This window comes from Chenopodium album, chromosome 2 (genome assembly GCF_948465745.1).
Source record: "Chenopodium album chromosome 2, dcCheAlbu1.1, whole genome shotgun sequence".
Classification (NCBI taxonomy): Eukaryota; Viridiplantae; Streptophyta; class Magnoliopsida; order Caryophyllales; family Amaranthaceae; genus Chenopodium; species Chenopodium album.
The window spans coordinates 4542134-4555160 of NC_137835.1; the positions used below are offsets into that span (position 1 = coordinate 4542134).

A 13027-nucleotide genomic window follows, 5' to 3' on the forward strand; every position below is an offset into this window, starting at 1 on the left:
ATTAAAATCCAATATGAGTTTCACAACTTGCTGAATTTTTTTGTTGCCTACCTCAGTTTTTTTTTTAATTGACCCGTTTTGATTTTTACACTATTTATCACCCTTTTTTTTACGATTTTTAAAATTTGTTTCAAATAGTACATAAAGGAAACATGTCAACTGTCAAGGAAGTATATCTTAGTAAGCCTCAAATTTTTTATTTTTTATAAGGTGAAATAATTTGTCTTTTGTTTATCATTCTACCCAAGGTGTATTTTTTTTTTCTTTTCCGTTTTTGTAAGTTTGGCTTTTATGTATATCAAGTATCAACACATAAAATTGAACATTTGATCTAACATTCCCCTATATAATGTAACAAACCTTCCAAAAGATGCAAATGTTGATCTAAGATAATCCAAACTGAAATCCTCAAACAAAAAATAATTGATATTTGGATTTAATGAAGTTAGGTTGTTAATCTTTATCTTAATAAGAAGAACAAAAAAAAACTCAAACTAAGCCACCGCCAGAAGTACATTACACATTGAACTTTCGATCTCTTTCTCTCTCCTCTGTCACTCACTTGATTAACTATTGAATTAATTAATTAATTAATTAGATTCTTTCATTTCCTTCAACTTTTTTCACATCACACTTCACACTCATTACTCCCCACTTTCACTCTCATCATATCTGCCCTTCTCCTTTTATCACTCACTCACTTCCCTCCTTAAGATCTGCTTCAATCACCCTTCATAAAAAGAGCTCTCTTTTTTCATCAGGTAAATTCTCAATCTTTTTTGCCAATTTCTATTTTTTCAATCATTCTTTGATTTGATCTCAATGTTCTGCATTTATCCAGATTGTAGATTTAATTTCCAATTTTGCACTTTTTTTTTTTTTGAAATCTGAATTTGTGGGTCATGATTTATTTCCTTAATTTTTTGGAAGAATGTAATGTAATGAATCTGGGTTATAATGGTTTGTGATTTGTGTTGAGTTATATTGGAGAAAGATGTAAGCTTGATATGAAATTTGTTGCAACCTTATTTGCCCGTAATATAAAGATCGTACCTTTTTGCCGACATTTGATTAGCAATTTGTAGATATTTGCAGTAGCTTTTAGGGATTAATATAGAATTTAATGTGATGGGTTAAGTTCAAATCTGGGCTTTTCCATGGTTGATTAGCCATAATTTGTGAACTATTCTGTATAATTTGGTAAGCATGCTTGGAAAGGAAGGGAGAGTGACTTCATATATTATAATTTTGTATTTGTATCATCTTTAGCAATTGCCAATTTAAGTGTGATCTTTGTATGTAATGTAATCCTACATCATTGTATCATTTGTATGTGGGTGAATATCACCATCAATCTATGTTGTTGGGACTTAGGACAAAATATTGGGTTTGGGTCAGATCCGAGTTTGTGTCCTTGAGTCTTACCCAATTTTGATGGAGAGTTGTGTATTTGTTTCGGTCGAAGCTGAACCAGCTAAAATGCTAAATGCCTTGATATGTTCTACTTGTTTGGGTAGTTTTTAGTTGAAAGGAAGAGTTTCAAATTTTCAATAAAATGGATATTAATCTAATAAAAGTAATATCTGAAAGCTAATGAAAGAGGGCTTGGCCTATTTTTTTTTCATATGTGAATTCTCTACTTATAGCAAGAAGGAAAAAGAAAAGAAAGCTAATGTATGTGTTATCATGTGTTATGCTGAATGTTTATTATTGGTTGTTGATGGATGCTATTTATAAGCAGGTGATTGCATTGTGATCTTTCTTTGGAGTAGGGAGTGAGAGTCCAGCTCGCCATCATGACCCCCAAACATGGTGGTAGATCCCGAGGGTCCATGTCGATATTTATTGTGCTCGGACTTTGCTGTTTCTGTTACTTACTAGGAGCTTGGCAAAGAAGTGGCTTTGGCAAGGGGGATAGTATAGCCATGAAGATGTCAAAGGTGGCTGATTTGACAGATTGTGGTGTAAAGTCAGATTTGGATTTTGAACCTCACCATAAATTTGTTGGGACTTTTGAGTCTTCTGAGGTGATAGTTAAAAAGTATGAGGTATGTGATGAAAAATACTCTGATTATACTCCTTGCCAGGAGCAGGACAGAGCTATGAAATTCCCAAGGGAAAATATGATCTACAGAGAGAGACATTGCCCCCCAGACGAGGAAAAATTGCGCTGTCTTATCCCAGCACCTGTGGGATACACAACTCCATTCCCCTGGCCGAAAAGTCGGGATTATGTTTACTATGCTAATGTGCCTTATAAGCATCTGACTGTTGAGAAGGCTGGCCAACATTGGGTAGATTTTCAAGGCAATGTATTTAAATTTCCTGGTGGTGGGACAATGTTCCCTCAAGGTGCTGATGCTTACATTGACGAGCTTGCCAGTGTAATTCCGATTGCAGATGGTACTGTTAGAACAGCATTGGATACTGGCTGCGGGGTATGTTTTCTTTCCTATCTTGCCCATCCCTTTTCTTTGTGTTCCCCTTTTCATATATGCTCTCTTATCATGTTTCGTGATTCTTTGAACTCCAATTAAGAATTTGAAAAGCATTTCATGTTTTCCTTTTCTCTGGAACGTTTGAGCATTGATAATCTTTTATTTGACTAATTGACCTAGTCCTTATTCCTTTGGGGTGGTTGTCTGTTGTACTTGCTTGCCTTTTTGCTCTTTTGCATCTGGTATCCCATTAATTAATGTGAATCAGCAGGAGACATTAAAGGAGTACTTTAGTCTCAGTTTAAACTCCTTGGCAAGTAGTAGTGATTGGCCTTTAGTGAACTTGATCTTGTTAAAATTTATCACTTTTGATATAGTTTTTTGTTAAAATTGAATCAGCAGGAGACAATCGTTTTTTGTTTCTCAAGTTTTCTAAAGGCCATTAATACAAATATGTTTTATTCTTTTTTTTTTTTTTTTCTTTTTTTTAAAGGAAAATATGCTTTAGTCATTTCTAACTTGTTAGCTTGTTTGAACACTGATTCTCCTACTTCTTGCACATTGCCTATTAGTATTCCCATATTAGTTGTGGACTTGTGGTTTTGTGATATCCATTATTCCAACTAGCGTACTCCTTCATCAGATCCTCTAAACATAGCAGATTGGACAAGGCAAAAAAAAAATTAATACCCAGTAGATGTTCTGTTTCCACTCTACACTTACAGCCTGAATTGTGAATAAGCCTGTAATTTAAATCAGATCAGTTGACTAACAATGTTTTTTTTTTACAGGTTGCAAGCTGGGGTGCATACATGCTGAAGAGAAATGTGTTGGCTATGTCATTTGCACCACGAGACAATCACGAAGCTCAAGTGCAGTTTGCATTAGAGAGAGGAGTGCCGGCAGTTATTGGTGTACTTGGAAGTATATATCTTCCATATCCCGCAAGGGCCTTTGATATGGCCCAGTGCTCCAGATGTTTGATACCATGGGGAAATGATGGTAAGTACTGGAATTGATTCGGGAGATATTGTTGTTGCATGTTGTTGCGCCTTGTGTCTCATTTAGAAAAAAGAAAATTGCTAAAAATCTTGGGAAAATTAAACTCCATAAATCTATTGATTTTTTGAAAGGCTCCAAAATGCTTAACCTGTTCAATTTTAATACCTTCTTTGACTTATCTGACATTCGTTCTTGCCTGCATACAGATGGGAAGTCTCTGATGGAAGTAGACCGTGTTCTGAGACCTGGTGGTTACTGGGTGTTGTCTGGTCCTCCTTACAATTGGAAGACATATCATAAAGTATGGAAGCGTACAATAGAGGACTGCAAAGCTGAGCAGAAGAGAATTGAAGATTTGGCTGAGTCTCTATGCTGGGAGAAAAAGTACGAGAAAGGAGATATTGCTATATTTAGAAAGAAGATCAATGCTGAATCCTGCAAACAAAAGCCACAGAATGTCTGCGAGTCACGAAATCCTGATGACGTCTGGTTAGTAGATCTTACTATTGTTTCAATTCTTGTGGTTGGGTTGTTAGCACTTAGAAGCTAGGCATGTAGTATGCTCACGCTGGAAAAATCCTTGAATGCCAATCGTAAGCTACTAAGAATTGATTGTTTCCTTTGTGGTTTAAAAGAGTTTCGCAAAGGACATCAATCTCTTACGAAATGGTGTAAATTCAAACTAGTAATAAGACTTTTATTGTGAGACAGAATGATTATTTGCTCTTTATGAAGTTATCTTATGTAACCGAAAATTATAAATGATGCAGGTACAAGAAAATGGAAACTTGCGTGACACCTTTCCCTGAGGTATCAAGCTCAAGTGAGGTTGCTGGAGGCAAGTTGGAGAAATTCCCTGCCAGACTTTTTGCAACTCCTCCCAGAATTGCCAAGGGGTTGGTTCCAAGGGTCACCGAAGAGTCATACCAAGAAGACAATGCAAAGTGGAAGAAGCATGTCAAAGCTTACAAAAACCACAATAGATTAATTGGAACAACCAGATACCGCAACATAATGGATATGAATGCAGACCTTGGTGGTTTTGCAGCAGCACTTGATTCACCCAAGGTTTGGGTTATGAACGTTGTGCCTAATATTGCCGAAAACACTTTAGGGGTGGTATATGAAAGAGGTCTTATTGGCATATATCATGACTGGTATGTGAGATGAAATTTGTTTATTTTGTTCCTTTTAACATTTTGTATTATCTTTTTTCTGTATATAACGACTATTTTAAATGTGTTTGTCATATACATGCTGTTATAATATGTAATTATCTGTTTTTCTAGGTGTGAAGGTTTCTCTACTTACCCAAGGACATATGACCTGATTCACGCTAATGGTTTGTTCAGCATGTACCAGGATAAGTAAGTCTCTTTTCTTTACTAAAAATATTTTGGTTCTTCATATGTTAGCACCACTTTTTTTATCCGTTTTCTTCTGTAAGAACTCAAACCTTTTCTGATTTGGATCTTTGATGGAAAGTTGGACCATATACCTTGTTACTTTTACGTTTGTAAATTGTAGTGTGTACGGAATATATCTAAGGGTTGGTCAGTCAGGGAAAACTTCTTTCTTTCTTTACTTGCTCTGTCTAAAGTAAAATGTTTATTTTGTTTAGGTGTGATTATGAAGATATTCTTCTGGAGATGGATCGAATCCTGCGCCCTGAAGGTGTAGTCATCTTCAGAGACGCAGTTGACCCACTAAATAAGGTTAAGCAAATCGCTCGGGGTATGAGGTGGGATCTCAAGTTAATAGACCATGAAGACGGTCCGTTTGTGCCTGAGAAGATACTCTTTGCAGTTAAACAATATTGGACTGCAGGTGAAAAGAACAGTACATCAAGCAGCCAATAATTCTTTCAAAGATCAAAGAACCGGTATGTCAAAGGAGAAAAGGAAGGAAGATGTGACCAAGATGTTAGAGCTGTTAGTCGGATCACTTTGTGAAATCGAAGGTGAAATTCTTGGCATTAGAAGGTATTTTTGTTACATTATTTGATGTTATAGGTAATTTATATTGCTTTCGAAGAAATGTAGTATTTTAGGTGGAGAAGATGTATTTTTGTGGGAATAGAAGGGTTGTAAAGAGCATCACCCTTGAGATCATGTGATCGATCTCTTGCCTAAAATCCGGTTTAAGGTATCCACTTGAAGTATAGCTTGATAACACAATGTAAGCTACAAGTAAAAAAAATCATAGTGATCCATGCCTAATTTATGTTCTTCCATAACTATAGCCTTTATATGCACGATCCTGCTAATGTATCGTCTCTCTAGTCTCAACCTTCTCGTCTCTCTTCCTTGTCAATTTGTTTTGTTCTTTGCATCGTGGCTTAGAAAATTGACTCTGAAGAATCTGTTCTTAAGTTGAATTCGAAGTGTATTGTGCTTTTTACATAAAATTCGTTTCAGACTCTATTACTTGACAAATTACACGTTCGAAAACAATAATATAATTTCACCAAATAATGTTATTTATAACTCCCAATTGAGATTAATTTGCACCTTCAAAAGGCTATGAACTTACACTAATTGTCTGTCTTTATGAATATCAGCACCTAGTCCTTGCAATTTTTCAATAATCTTTGAATATCCTCTTTCAATGTGATGAATTTCGCGAATTTCAGTTTCACCTTCTGCAAGCAAACCTGCAATGACTAATGCTGCTCCAGCTCGTAAATCAGATGCTACAACACTTGCTGCTGTAAGCAAAGTTGATCCTGTAATGATAGCTTTTCTTCCTTCCATTTGGCAGCTAGCATTCATATGACATAACTCGTCGATGTGTTTAAAACGCTCTGAGTAAATTGTATCAGTAATCGTCGAAGATCCTTCTGCCTGTGTCATCAACACAGAAAACGGCTGCTGTAAATCTGTTGCAAAACCAGGGTAAACACTTGTTTCTATATCAATCGCCTTTAAGTTTTTAGACTTCGGAATGAAAATGGAGTCTTTGCCTTCTTGGACTTCAACACCCATTTCGCGTAGTTTTGCAATCAAAGCTTGAATATGAGATGGAATTACATTGTCGATTGTAATTCCTTCTCCAACAGCTGCTGCCATGATCATGAACGTCCCTGCCTCAATTCGGTCTGGCATAACCGTGTGCTTTGTCCCATCTAATTTCTCAACCCCGTCGATGCTGATGCTATTTGTTCCTGCCCCTTTGATTTTTGCACCCATCTTAATAAGAAGAGATGCAACATCAACAATTTCAGGCTCTCTTGCTGCATTTTCGATAACAGTTTGTCCCTTAGCCAGAACAGCAGCAAGCATGATATTGATTGTTGCACCAACACTAACAACGTCTAAGCAAATTCTTGCACCGTGCAACTCATCAGCGCGCAAATAGACTATTTCTTGTTCATTTGTCATCACTTGTGCTCCAAGGGCCTTAAAACCTTTGATGTGTTGGTCAATCGGGCGTCCCCCAAGGAAACAACCGCCGGGTAGCCCAATGACAACATGTTTGAAACGGCCAAGCATGGCACCCATCAAGTAATATGAAGCACGAAGCTTTTTAACATTACCACTTGGTAAAGGCGTGTTCACCATACAGGTCGGGTCAATAATCATCTTTCCATCTTTAAACGTTATTTCCCCGCCAATTTCTTCCAAAATCTTTTTAAGCATCAACACATCGGAAATGTCTGGTAAGCCCTCAATTTCTACAACAGAATTGGCTAGTATTGATGCAGGAATTAATGCGACTGCACTATTTTTCCCTCCATCAACTCTAATGGCACCTGATAAGTGATTGCCGCCTTTTATTTTATACACATCCATCATTTCGTAACCATATGTCGATCCCATTTACCTGAATTCGATTATTAGTGATAAGTTTAGTTCAAAGGCAATTTAATTAAACTTTGTTCTTATTGAACAAATCATTAAAAAATTTATTATTACTAATATATATTAGGATACTCATATAAATAGCCATATTTCTAACAAATCGTTAAACAATTGCCAAACGAAAATGAAAAATTAGGTACGTAAGCACTTCACGAGATAAACTATGGGACATGCTATATATAACATGACATGCATACCATCTTGCAGTAAATCACATAGGTCATGCAACTCGATCATAAAGCGATCATAGTATTGTGTTTTCATCTTTAATTTATATTTCCTCTGTATTTTTAGTTAATTGACAATTTTTTATTATCGCGCTAGCCAACGCATGTTTTTAACGATTAATTCTCTAATTATTAATATTGTAAAATTATAAAAGGTGAATATTAAATAAAATATAAATATAGACGATTTAAACAAGATCCCACAAAATTATATTTTATCGTATCTATAAATCACAAAAACGAGTTAAAGTGTAGTGTGTGAATAGTGTAAAAGTCAAAAGGTGTCACCTAAAAAAACGAAGGTAGTATTTTTTTTAGCACAAAAAATAGACTTGAAAATTAAAATACAAAACCATATTATATTACGGAGCGAGGGAGTATAAAATTAGGCTAAACGGAGTTGGCAGCCGACAATAGTTTGCATGACATGCATGTTGCATCCAATAATCATCCATGTAAAGACAAAAGCTTGCATTGCATTATGTACGTGACTTTTTTTTGGTGGAATGTACGTATGTAACATTTCTTCTGTCTTCTTAAAATTTTAATTAACAATTTGTAGATTAACATAAGTTTAACAAACTTTATTTGACCGCACCTTTAATTTCTTTAATTAGCAATTTGTAGATTATAAAAAGTTGATGATATATTTATAATTTGCATTTTTGCAACTAATCCAATAACGTTTTACATGCGTAATTTTTTTTATATTTTTTTTGACAAGTTTTAAATGCATAATAACATTTTTATATTACCCTTACCCCCCTTAATCTTAATATTTTGAATTTCAAATTTCACAATTTAGCTTAATATATTTACTCACTAAAATATTGTTTGATAGGTGAAGATCAAGTGAATAAAATTATAAAACTCACCCTAATTCTAGTAGCAACAACATAAACCTCTCCATTGGATAACAACAACATGCTTTTATAAATTTATATGCCTCACATAATATCCAACCTCATACTAAATTAAGTATTGTATAATACGAATTTACGTTAATATATTATAAAACTGTCAATTTAAGAAGGTAACTTTAACAATTTTTAATGATAACTTTAATCCTTCTTAATGTACCTTTAATTTTTAAATTGTAATGAGTTTGATTATACTTCCTTCTCTTCTTCAATAAGGTCACGGAGTGATTAAAATCCCTCTTCATTTGGTTGTGCTCAAAGTCAAATCCAAAATTCTTAATTTGTTCTTTTTAATTAAGTCTCCTTCTGCATAGAAGAATATAACTTTTGCAAAAAAAATTGGTCTTTTAGTAGTAGCTTAGACGGCATTGTTTCTTAGTTTTAAGTCCATGAATCGAAACGTGTTTTGAAGGATAATATGATTAATCTAATAGATTATAACTTTATAAGTGATAAAATTTATTTTAGAAAATGAAAACTTTTGTAGTATATAAGGGTAACTTTAACTCGTCTTATAACAAATTAATAAAAGTCCGTCCTAATAAAATTTTTTTAAAAATTTTTTTTTTTTAAAAAACTAAGATTATTTTTAACTATTACGAACATTTTTTTAATTAATTTACAATTTGATTATTATAATCATGCATGATAAAAATATATTTGTGTTGTGAAAATATGTTAGCTACTAGCTAGTAAAAAAAATACCCATTTAATTTCATTTGTTTCTTAAACTGTTTGCAATTATTTCGTTTATTTTTTCAAAAAAAATCATTAGTACTCCAACATGCATGCATACTAATTAAATTTTTGTAATTATATATACAAATTTACTACAATAGAGTATACATGAAAGAAAGAAAACTTTACTACTCCGTTTGAAAAATCCTTATTTACTACTTGAAGGTTGTCACTTGAATATTACACATGCAGTAAGTATTAACCCTTCTTTACTAGCAAGCAGGGTGCTCAAACATATCGCTGCGAAAGCCCTTACACAATATAATTTTTCTAAATTTCCATTCAAAAAAAATCCAAAAAATTTGTTTCTTGAGATATAAATGTAAGGATTACATTAAAATGTAGCAATGCATGCAAATATTAATTACAAATAAAATTATAAAATGTTATAAATTTAAAATTATACGAAGTACGTACCAAGCTAAAGAAATGCAGATCAGAATTTTACCAGAAATGCAAATGTATAAAGGATTTTAGCTTCCTTTTTTTGAGTAGTATCCTTTTCCTTAATATTACTAATAATGGAGCTGAGAATTTAAAGAAATAATGTAAGTTGGGGTGTTATTATTTAATACACCCTCTTACACTTTGATGCCTTACTTTTTATAGTATGAACAAAAGATTAAATTAATATATTTATGCATGTGGAATTTTTCTAAACACATCCATATACCGAATGACTCAAAAGTATGGGAAAGTGGGGCATAGTGTAAATTATTGTGTGATTATAAATAAAATAATATGATCAAGAAGACAAGAATCGTTCTTGATATGATCTTCATATATAATAATTTAATGTATTCTTGTTATCTTTATCTAGAATAATATCTCTGCGGATATGCACATAAATTAACGAGCTGAGAGTATATTGCGTTAGTTCGGATTGACGAATTTTAATATTCTCAATTGGCTTGATCTACTGGCCGTATGATATCCTCAACTAGCTGGATGATATTTTATATTGGCTATATGATATATCATGGCTGGATTATATGATATATCATGGCTGGATATAGAGGATATGATCCATTCATGATATCATGTAGCCAATAGAGGATATCATCAAGCCAGTGAATGATATCATAGACACAATCATAAACGATATCATATAGTCAATAGATCGAGGATATCATCCGGCCATGATTTCATTTACCTATCATCCACCCAGTAGGATTAGCATCCAGCCAATAAAAGATATCATATAACCAATAAAGAATATCTAGTTAGTAAAGGATATCATCCAACTAATTGAGAATATCAAATTAAATCCGTGTCTTATAAATAATACTCCCTCCGTTTCATAATGTTGGTCTCATATAGAATCAATCACATAAAATAAGAAAACAAATATATTTGGAATCTAACATTAAAGTACAACAGATTTCATAATTAGTTTACCTTATTTAACTTTTTTTATTTTTCATTAGGAAAGCACAAGTCATAATTGCATAATTTAAGGTAAAAATTTCCCTACTTAGAGTCATGTCATCAATCCACAATCAATTAAAGTAAAAAAAAAATCAAGTCATAAATGAAATATATTCAATATGGGTAGAACTTTTTGAAACGCCCAAAATAATATATGAGACTAACATTATGAAACGGAGGGAGTATATCATTATTGCAACTATATAGTAAAAAATGAAGATAGTATATTAATGGTATTAATCAACGTGTGAATGTATACAACTTATTCGAACTTTACATGTATACAACTTATTAATGAACGTGTGAATGTAGATGAAAGGAGGAATTTAATTTATTGGAGGCTAGATGGCATAGGTAAGTGTAACTGTTTGATTTCAACGACCAACAAAATAGTTTAATTTTGTGTGCACCCAAAAAAAAAAAAAAAAAAAAAAAACAAAAAAAAAAAAAAAAATTTGTAGTTAAAACTTTAAAGTAAAGTCTTGAATACAAGACGATGGATTGGATTTGATTTCATGGGGATAGGCCGATAGGATAATAATCCGATGGATAATGGATTATAACGTTATTATATATAAGGGTCACATTAAACGGGCTTTTGTTAAATAGGGTTTAATAATACATAACGTTATTATAAGGGTCACGTTAAACGGGCTTTTGTTTTTTTAGGGTTTAATAATGCATGCTCTTTAGTGGACAATAATATTAATATTATAACCAAAGTATATATTTACTAATTTATTAATAACTTTGAAAAATAACTTATTATGACCCTATTATTGCAATGAGCTCTTTGATCATTGAGTTGTATAGCTAAAAAGGTCGGTATCAGGTATTTTAACACATGATTACAAGAGAGGATCAAGGCATGAATGATCTATTATACGAAATATACAGTATTAGACACCAAAGGCCTCTCAGGGCCCCTAGGAAACCCGTAAAAGCACCTGAATGCCTAATCAGTAATCATGCTAGGTCGAAAATTGTTCTCCAAGAGTTAAATTTGAAGCTTATAATACACAAAATTATTGAACTATTTTGGTGATTTTAGAACATGGTACTGGTGTTGAATAATAAGTGATGGCAGAAAATGCATCTCGCGGTCATAAAATATTATTTTAAACCATATGTGACCGCTACTTGCCAACTACACACAACCTAACCCTCCTCAGCCCACCAACGCCATTCACGCCAACCGTCTAATATACACACAACACACCTCCGCTAATGCACAGACAACAACGTCACATCGTCAGACCTACGTACTCATCAACCACCATATGTCCATATGCACCCCCTTACGGCGGCCTTACCACAATAATACAAACTCAGACATAATTACGTATACATCATACATGGTATTTTTGTTAATGGACCATCTCAACCAAAAACTTAAACTGATGGTTGAAGCCCAAGAATATGTTTTATACTCTATCACTCCCCCTCACATGAAAGGCCCTTTGGGCTTGAAATGTGAATGCAACACAAGCCCACCCATACCTAGCGCAAATTAATTCCACTTTGAAAGAGGGGTGGATGAAATTCAAACCCGTGACCTCTATGTCACGTTGGCTCTGATACCATGTTAATGGACCATCTCAACCAAAAGCTTAAACTGATGGTTGAAACCCAGGAATATGTTTTATACTCTATCAATTTCAATCCAAAACCTAAATACGACCTATTTTAATTTAATCAAAACTCGTAACCTTAGAAGACCTTCAATACTATGCAATAATTTTCTAAATTTGTTTTAAATGCAAATAATGTGTACTCCACATTTTGAAATACATGTGTCAACAAATACCCTTATTACATTAGCATTACCAATATATTAATGTTTAAGAAAGTGCATATAAACATAAGAGTGTTTTGAGTTATTTTAAATCACATGGACCATTAAGTTGTATAATAGTGATAGATATAATTAACGTGACTATTATATTCCATTAAATTGCTTATTAATTGGACGGTTGCTTTACTCTTGGTCCCTACTTTTGATTAAAATATATAATACGTACGTAAATTTTATATATTAGATTAATTGCTTGATGACCTTTTGCTTAACTTGCCTTAATTCTACTCCGTATTTTTAAATGAATTGATTTAATGGATTACAGATATTATGCATGTGACTATATGAAACAATACAACATAAGAGTTTAATACCAATCATGATCTCTTCATCAACACGTTATACCGGTCTTATTACCATTAATATACACTTAAATATATATTATTATTTTTTTTGGAAATCGAATGCTCCCGGGAGTCTTAGGGTATTACAAGGTATATCAAGGTGTCCTATAATTATTGTCCGAATTCCCCAAATGTCTTTCGGCTCCGCCTAGCAAAAGGGATGTCGATCTGAGAGCTCCGCTTTTACGCACAAGAGCTCGGCCTGCAAAATAAGA

At 33.3% G+C, this 13027-nt stretch overlaps 1 protein-coding gene and 1 pseudogene across 1 annotated transcript; one reads left to right on the forward strand and one right to left on the reverse strand.

Annotated features, from left to right (window-relative positions):
- The first annotated feature begins 629 nt into the window (after positions 1–629).
- On the forward strand, positions 630–5676 carry LOC145593692 (putative methyltransferase PMT14). The gene is made up of 7 exons (XM_081650014.1): positions 630–761; positions 1742–2438; positions 3230–3440; positions 3647–3929; positions 4211–4597; positions 4730–4807; positions 5062–5676. Exons 2-7 carry the CDS (start codon positions 1797–1799, stop codon positions 5297–5299), a joined length of 1839 nt encoding a protein of 612 aa, XP_081506140.1. The 5' UTR covers positions 630–761; positions 1742–1796; the 3' UTR covers positions 5300–5676.
- Positions 5677–5968: 292 nt separating this feature from the next.
- Positions 5969–7258, reverse strand: LOC145606694 (uncharacterized; annotated as a pseudogene).
- Between the last annotated feature and the right edge of the window lie 5769 nt (positions 7259–13027).

Coding starts and splice junctions, on each gene's coding strand:
- LOC145593692 (XM_081650014.1), top strand. CDS start 1,797: ATGACCCCCAAACATGGTGGTAGATCCCGAGGGTCCATGTCGATATTT. Junction 3,441..3,646: donor GATACCATGGGGAAATGATG/GTAAGTACTGGA, acceptor GCCTGCATACAG/ATGGGAAGTCTCTGATGGAA. Junction 3,930..4,210: donor CGAAATCCTGATGACGTCTG/GTTAGTAGATCT, acceptor TAAATGATGCAG/GTACAAGAAAATGGAAACTT.